Source organism: Siniperca chuatsi, linkage group LG6 (genome assembly GCF_020085105.1).
Source record: "Siniperca chuatsi isolate FFG_IHB_CAS linkage group LG6, ASM2008510v1, whole genome shotgun sequence".
NCBI classification, from domain to species: Eukaryota; Metazoa; Chordata; class Actinopteri; order Centrarchiformes; family Sinipercidae; genus Siniperca; species Siniperca chuatsi.
The window spans coordinates 23,689,604-23,697,763 of NC_058047.1; the positions used below are offsets into that span (position 1 = coordinate 23,689,604).

Below are 8,160 nucleotides of genomic sequence, written 5' to 3' on the forward strand. Positions count from 1 at the left end.
TCAGAACTAAACTCAGCTTTTTCCTTCTCCGCACCTTCTGCCCTTAGTGCTGGCTCTTCCTCAGCTGCATCACTTGATCCCAGATGGTGAACTTACCAGTATTAAGATCACGCGGGTGGATCCCTCAGACCCGCTGGCCATCAGCATTGTCGGCGGCAATGAAACCCCCTTGGTTCGCATCCTCATCCAGGATATCTACAGAGAAGGTGTCATTGCTCGGGATGGACGCTTGCTGCCTGGGGACATGATCCTGAAGGTATCACAGTAAAAATGTGTTTCACAAATCAGTAAGAAACAATCAAAGTAAGTCCCATTTTAAACTGCATCTCTTGCCAGGTAAATGGCATTGACATCAGCAACGTACCCCACTGCTACGCCGTGGCAACCCTCAAACAGCCCTGCCAACTCCTCCGGCTAACCGTGCTCAGAGAACAGCGCCATCGCTACCGCTCACACTCGCACAGCCACCCACATGGCCACGGCTATGATGTCGCCGGGGGCCACCCGTCTCACGGCCTACCCCACCATCCCTTGAGGGATGATAGCATCCATGTGGTCCTGAATAAAACCACTCCAGAGGAGCAGCTGGGCATTAAGCTAGTGAGGCGGCCGGAGGAGCACGGAGTCTATATCTTTCACCTGCTGGAGGGAGGGCTGGCAGCACGTGACGGACAGTTGTGTGTTGGCGACCGCGTGCTGGCCATCAACGGGCACGATCTACGTTATGGAGCACCAGAACATGCTGCTCTGCTTATCCAGGTCAGTCAGCAGGTCTTTCTTTAAACGTATCGATTTAACTAAGATAGCAGGTCTTAGCATTTTATAGAGTTCATAGTTGTGACAGTCAAATGAGTCCACACGTGGTTGCAGACCATAAACAACTGTTTTCTGTTCTTACTTCGGGTCCCTGAGGTATTAAAGATAATTGTGGTGATTCAGGCTAATTGTGTTGTGCTGCGCTGTTGTGTCTGCACTCACTGCAGTTAATAATATTTAATTGTGGTGATTCCCTGATGGAGCGGGCCATGTGGCTGCCTCTGGTTCCTGGTTGATGCCAGTCAATGGTGGTGTGTTTGGTTAATCGTGGTTAATTGCAGTGTGTTTGCGGCTGACTATTCAGGGTCTCTGGGCCCGGAGTTCCTGTCTGAGCAGTCTGACTGGCTCTTCTGGGTCTCTGTGGAGCCAACATGGCTTCTCAGAGCAGACACTTTCTGTCAGAGATTAAGAAATTAAATTAGTCCATTTAAGGCAATAATGGGCTGGACTGGCTAATTCAGGAGTCGGCTCTGTGCTACAGAGACCAGGGGAACTCTCAGAGGAATGAGGAGAGGGAAGCAGCCAGCCAGTCTGTGTGTCTATTGGACCACTTGTACATGAATGTGTGAATGAGTGTAGCTGGACTGGCAGTTCAGTAGTAGGAGATTGAGTCACAGAGAGAGGAAACTACTTGGTCGCAGTGAATTTCAACTATATATATATATATATTCCCTCCACCCAGTACTATAGAGGTGAATGAAATTCCATCTGTGATGCTCACAGCACTGAAAAATTACATTTTAAATGGGATTTTTCAAATGTAATATTTCAATGCCGTGAGCATCACACATGAAATTCCACTTTGTAATATGAGTGAACCAACAATCATTTTATGACCATTTTAAAGGAATGGTTCAAAAGTTTGGGAAATATGCTTATTTGTTTTCTGTCAGAGAGTTAGATGAGAAGGTTGATACCACTCTCATATTCATACCTGTTGGTTAAATATTAAGCCACAGCCAGCAGCCGGTTAGCTTAGCATAAAGACTGGAAGCAGGGAGAAACAGCTAGCCTGGCTCTGTCTGAAGGTAACAAAATCCACCTACCAGCACCTCTAAAGCGCACTAATGAACACATATCTTGTTTCTTTATTCCATACAAAACACAAAGTGTAAAAACAAGGTGATTTCCTGGCTGTGACCAGTACCTTCCTAGAGTCTCTACAGGTTGCCTGACATCTTGCTCATTGTTGTTTTTACACTTAGGTTTTGGAGGGATTAAACAAACAAGTTATAATGTGCTAATTAGAGGTGCCGAATTTTGTTTCCATTTGATAAATCCAGGATTGCTGTTTCCACCTGTTTCCAGTCTTTGTGCAAGGCTAAGCTAACTGTTGCTGTTGGCTGTAGCCTTAAATTTAACGGTCAATCTTACTTTAAAAAATGTCTGTTGACTCTGTATCATTTGCAACTCATGTCTGAACTTTCTGTTGTCTTAATGTTCTCCAGGCAAGCGAGGAGGGTGTCCACTTCATAGTGTCTCGTCAGATCTGCCTGCCTACCCCAGACATCTTACAAGAAGCTCCTTGGGGCATGGACGGTCCCCCACCATATTCCCCTGTGGATATAGAGCAAACACTACTGGTGAGCAGCACATAAAGACACATACACAACAGTACCAATACACAGAGAGGAGCTTTGTTTCTCCGTCTCCCCTTCCCATGATAAATATTCCCTTTTAGGTGCAAATGATCCATGGAGGTATTATTCTCCCATCAAAGCTGAGCATGTCATTCAAGCAGTACAGCGGGCAGTCCTCTCAGAGAATTGTTGCATGCACATCAGCCATCTTTTTTTTCACCGCACAAAAAAACAGCCACAGGATTTAGAGTATTTTCCACCATCCTTCCCTGAAAGATTTGATCCCAGTTCCTTACTGAACTCGGTGATTTCTCTTATTCCAATAATGATCCATTTGACAGCTCTGCCTTATTTTTTGATTTGCAGAGCACATTTCTTTAGCAGAAAATGTATGATTCAAATTTGGTTTAAAAGCAGCCAGAGAAGTAAGCTTCTGTAGATCACTATCCTTAAAAATGCATTTTACCTCCTTTCAAACGACATACATTTTGGGCTAAATATCCTGCAAAAGAAATAGTTTGACATTTTTGGGAAACACATGTATTCGATTTCTTGCCGAAAGTTAGCTTAGAAGATTGATACCTCTCTCATGTCTGTACAGTAAATATGATGCTGCAGCCGGTTAGCTTAGCTCAGCAAAAAGACTAGAGACTGGGGTAAACAGCTAGCTTGGCTCTATCCAAAGGTAATGAAATCCTACCAGCACCTCTAAAAATCAATAAATAACACGTTAATTAAAAGTCACTGTGCATGGCCAAGAAATAGCACACAACCCCCCCCCCCAAAAAACGCAACTTGTTGTTTACACTTTGGTTTTTATGCAATAAACAGATCATTTGTGACCTTTAGAGGTGCTAGTAGTTACCTTCGGACAGAGGCAGGCTAGCTGTTTCCCCCTACTTCCAGTTTTTTATGCTAAGCTAAGTTAATGGGCTGCAGTCCGTAGCTCTATATTTACTGTAGTGGTATCTAACTCTCAACAAGAAAGAAAATAAGCATATAATATATAGTTGGTTACGACTGACTTAGTTACTTTTTTGTAGGAAGGATGCCATGTGAGAAAAGAAAAGAGTCTCTACCACTATTGAAAGTCCCCATTTTGGTAAATGTGCAAAAACCTCTTTTCTGTATACTCTTCATGAAGGTGTATCATGTATGTATATTTACACACATAGTACCGAACGCAGTAGTGTACAGTACACAACCTACAGCGTATTGTGTAGGTAGGCAGCAAGTGTGTACAGTGTTCACACAGCTATAGCCAGGGCCGTGCCCTAGGGTCAGTCATGTGACCACAAGTGATCTCCTCCTGTGAGCGCAGCAGAAATGTGTGAATGCAGCACATTAGCGAAGCAGCACAAGCTACATCCCATCAACCTCAATGTGTCCATGTGTTATTCATTACTACTCTACTCTCCCTCGCTCTCCCCCATTTGACACACACTCACTCACTTTATCCCACACACAGCCTCGTTCACCAAACCAAATCACACATCTGTCTATGCATAAATCAATTTCTCCATATCCAACATGGACACAAAAGGAAGAGGCACTTGAGCTTCCCGATGTCCTATCCTAATAACCACCATATATTACACACATTACCAGTTATGCTAATGCTCATTAATTAGCAACTACGTCTATGTCATTGGCCTCTTGTTCCCATAGTAAAGCATGCATGGTATTCACATGAATTCTCCTACCATTAAGGGGCTATCGCAAGTCCCAGAGAGAACAGTACTTATTAATATGCAAATGTGCGTCTCCAAAATCTAATTAGATTATGTAGTCTATAGAAGGTGCCCTTGGTGTATCAATTAAGTTAATATCATGTTTGGTCTTGAGTTATTGTGTTTATAAGAATATGGATACACAAAGAAAGACACCCAAGACGCCACTGTGACAACGTCAATTATGAATGTCCTGCATGTTTTTCTACTACCCTGGCAGTGGAACATAAAATAGTACATGGTACTGGGGGGAAAAACAGCCCTGTTGCTTTTCCATTATTAATTGACCCTGCACTGCAACAACTCTCTCCCTGTCTTCTGTCCCCTGTGAAGGACTCTTGTCAGAAGCCTGCATGCTATGAGAAGACAGTTACTCTGACTAAGGAGCCGTATGACTCCCTGGGTATGACGGTGGCGGGCGGCATGTCGAGCCGAGGGTGGGACCTCCCCATTTATGTCACAAATGTGGACCCTGATGGAGTGGTGGGACAGGAGGGCTCCATCCGCAAAGGTAAAATGAACTACAAATGAACCCCTTGATATCTCTTTCCACTTACCTGCACACTCAAATAATTATCAGAATATTCCGCATATTTTTTTATTAAGGATTGTCATGTTCAGCGCTTTTGTGCAAATAATTACTCATTTAGTGGATGGAGTATTTGTTTTGTGAGGTTGTCGTCTACTGTTGTGCAAAGCACTGGAGCTCACATTATGGCAGCCAGACTGTCATGGATTTGGCTTTGATGATGAATACGTGTATAACAGGCGGGGTGATTGATGAAAACTTAAGACTCATGTTTCATTATGAAGTTCATTCATCCAGCAGAAGAACTCAGTGGTGCTGCTGTGGTTCAGTGCTCCGCAAATTGGTTCTAACACACTTAAACAAAAACACAAACATTAGCGTAGCAGTACTAAGGACTTATTGTGTTCCAGAGGAGAATTTGTGGAATACTTCATTATTTTGTTATATGAAATCAGTCAGCTCTGAAATAGAACAAAACATGGTGCGGCACACAAATATCTAGATGTAATAGCAGCAATCTTAATATCCTATAATGCAGTTGAAGGCAGGGGAGTGAGAGATTTGTGCCCCAAATGCTGATTCCAGCATATCCATCTTAAAACATAACCACATTAAGCATGTCATTACACTCAATCCCCCCTGTCTGAGGCTCTGTTTATGAGAGGAAAGAGAAAAATGCTGTGATGGAGCATAACAGTAGCATAAAGATTTCATAAAAACACAAGTAAATTGAGTCTGTTTGTCCTGTGCATGGTTCAAGGTGCATATTACTGTATTCATATGGGACATAGCAGCAGCAGCTGTCTCTGTTTGTGTGGTTATGAAACATGTTTGTGTATTGTAATAGACCATTCATTTGCATATCTGCGCAGGGCAAACATGTCCTTTGAGTTGCTTACTAGCAAGCTGGACCGTCTGTTTATCTTTGCACCACTTTCATCACTAGGAGGCTTTTTAAAGCACAGGTGGCACTTGGTTTCCATCCCTTTGTTTTGTAGCAGGAAGGTTGTTGAATATTAAATAGGCAGATGATGAGTCCCGGTGCTGTGAGGTCTTTTGAAAAGCATTTATCAGGGGAGCAACCGTGGGCAGAGGATGAGCTGTGCTGTCCACTTCCTCCCCCGCAGGTGACATCTTGTTAAACGTGAATGGGATGGACTTGACGGGGGTGACGCGAGGTGAAGCCGTGGCCAACTTGAAGAACACCTCCTCTCCCGTTGTGCTCAAGGTCTTGGAGATGCGTCCTCCAGAAGAAAGCCTGCAGGAGTGCACATTGCCGCCCTGTCTCACACCCTCACCAACAGATAGCACCAAGAGCCCAGTGCCCAATGACGATCACTCCCCAATGTGGGTGTCATGGCTGCAGCTACCCAGGTGAGCACCCCTTGATGTCTCTGTTTCCACTCCATATATTTCTACTTTCTCCACTACTTTTTTTCTGAGCCCAGTATAATTTACAGCCCCCACACTGATCCTTGTGACCTCTGCCAGCTGGTGCCAACTAAAATTTTGACAGAGCCAGCTGGGGAGAGAATGCTCATTATACTTTCAAACTAACTTTTCAATTTAAATATTCGGCACTATTATATCAGTGGAACTTCTGAGAATGAAAAACTTTCCCTCGGATTGTAAGATGTGAATTTATCTTACTACAATGCGTTGTCAGGAAGACAGCAGTGCGCCGACAGCAATAAACAACTGCTGTTGCTGGTTAAAGTAAAATATAAATGTTTTTGCCCTCAAACAGTGAATTGATTAGGAGTGAAGTACCATGGGAATGTAGTCTAGACCAGTGGTGCAACTACAAGGATTTGAATATAATTTTCACTCAGCCCTGGGCTATTTTTATGAGACTGATATAGAAGTCCAACTATTCTCATTGTTTCACATCTCCTGGGAGGAAAAGTCACACCTTCATTCAAAGAGCAGCCAGGCCTTTGTCTTCTGAGCGAGGCTGGTTTCAGCAATCTAGCTACTGCACACATACTCAGTATGGATATACAGTATATATAAATTAAAGATACAGTTGAGAGATTAGTGTTTTTAATCTCTCTCTTGGCTCATGCAGGCATCTCTACTGCTGCAAAGACATTGTCCTGCGGCGGAGCACTTCGGGCAGCCTGGGCTTCAGTATTGTGGGAGGTCAGGAGGAGGTCAACTGCAATCAATCCTTTTTTATCCGCTCTATCGTGGAGGGGACGCCAGCCTACAACGATGGCAGGATAAGGTATTCTGCCTATGTATATCACTTAATAATTGCCCATGAATAAAATATTTTAGACCAACTTCAACACAACCTGTATATGCAAAAAGACGGTACTATTTTAGTAGACAGTTACCATTTTTTTAGTTTATCGAATAATTTCTTGGTACTCTATGTCTTACCCCTACATAATCCTAGGTTAAGCATGCTTTTTCAATGGCCGTCTCGCTCTGTGTAGGTGTGGGGACATCTTGCTCGAGGTGAATGGGAAGAGCACATGGGGGATGACTCACACAGCGTTGGTGCGCCTTCTGAAGGAGCTTCGGGGCAGAATCACCCTGACCATCGTCTCCTGGCCGGGCAGCCTGCTGTAGCGGTGCTTCAAGCCATCCAGCGCTGCTTCAGTGGCACTGACCAAGGAATGTGGAAGGCAGAGCTTTAGACTGGCTGACCACCCTAAGCTTGCTGTGTGGGAGAAGCTTAGAATAGTGCTGTAGCTGAATGGATATCTCGCTTCTGATGGACAGCTGAGATTTTGCCAGGAGTTTGGAGAGGGACAAACATGAGACTGGATTGTTACCAGAGGTTAACTTGCCCCTCCAAGAACACTGAACAGGGAGGATCCAGGACTGAGCCTCTTCTAACTCGGATGTTGGGCGTTATCTGTTTAGAGGACATGGTCATTCTCTGGCACAGCACCAAGTGAGCAGAGTGGGTGGATCGAGAGGAGACACAACATGTTGCCAATTCCAGTAGTTATATATTAGGATATGCGTTAAGTTGGACTCACATTTCTTTACTGTAAATGTTGGGTGTCTAAAAAAGTTCTGATCCAAGCACTTGTAATACGTTTCTTTTGTTTTGTTTGTGGTATGGCCTTTAAATATAGGCTCCATTCTGTTTGTACTGACAGTGGTTGTCATCTTCATCCGTTGACCTGAGGACACGTTGCCAAGTAGTAGTCTGTGTTGAGGTTTTTTTCTTTTATTTCAGAAGCTATGGCTAAATGAACAAACCACTGGCAATAAAAATATATTTAAAAAAATAAAGGAACAGTGTGTTCAAAACATGTTAAAAAATAACATTTAATTAGGTGACATTGTGGAGGCCTTACTAATTTTCTTACTTTTAAGAAAAAAAACTGACTTGGTTTCTGTGTATCAGTGGATGGTCTGGGGTCCATCTACTGTGGTTCTGTCTGTCACGCTTCGGCCTGTGTAGTATATCTGATGGTACATTTTGTTAAATGATCAATAAAGTCATTTGAAAAAGAGAGTTACTTACTTAGTTACAGCCTTACTT

The 8,160-nt window shown here is 43.5% G+C and overlaps 1 protein-coding gene across 5 annotated transcripts in view; it reads left to right on the forward strand.

The window, feature by feature from the left end:
- lnx1 (ligand of numb-protein X 1) overlaps nucleotides 1–8,133 on the forward strand; it is a 32,860-nt gene extending 24,727 nt beyond the window's left edge. For all 5 annotated transcript variants that reach the window (XM_044199056.1, XM_044199054.1, XM_044199055.1 and 2 more), the window contains 7 exons: nucleotides 48–256; nucleotides 337–759; nucleotides 2,265–2,399; nucleotides 4,460–4,637; nucleotides 5,783–6,029; nucleotides 6,724–6,882; nucleotides 7,097–8,133. In XM_044199056.1, the coding sequence (XP_044054991.1) occupies nucleotides 48–256; nucleotides 337–759; nucleotides 2,265–2,399; nucleotides 4,460–4,637; nucleotides 5,783–6,029; nucleotides 6,724–6,882; nucleotides 7,097–7,232 (1,487 nt within the window). In that variant the 3' untranslated portion in view covers nucleotides 7,233–8,133. The remainder of the gene's footprint in view (nucleotides 1–47; nucleotides 257–336; nucleotides 760–2,264; nucleotides 2,400–4,459; nucleotides 4,638–5,782; nucleotides 6,030–6,723; nucleotides 6,883–7,096) is intronic.
- The last annotated feature ends 27 nt before the right edge of the window (nucleotides 8,134–8,160 follow it).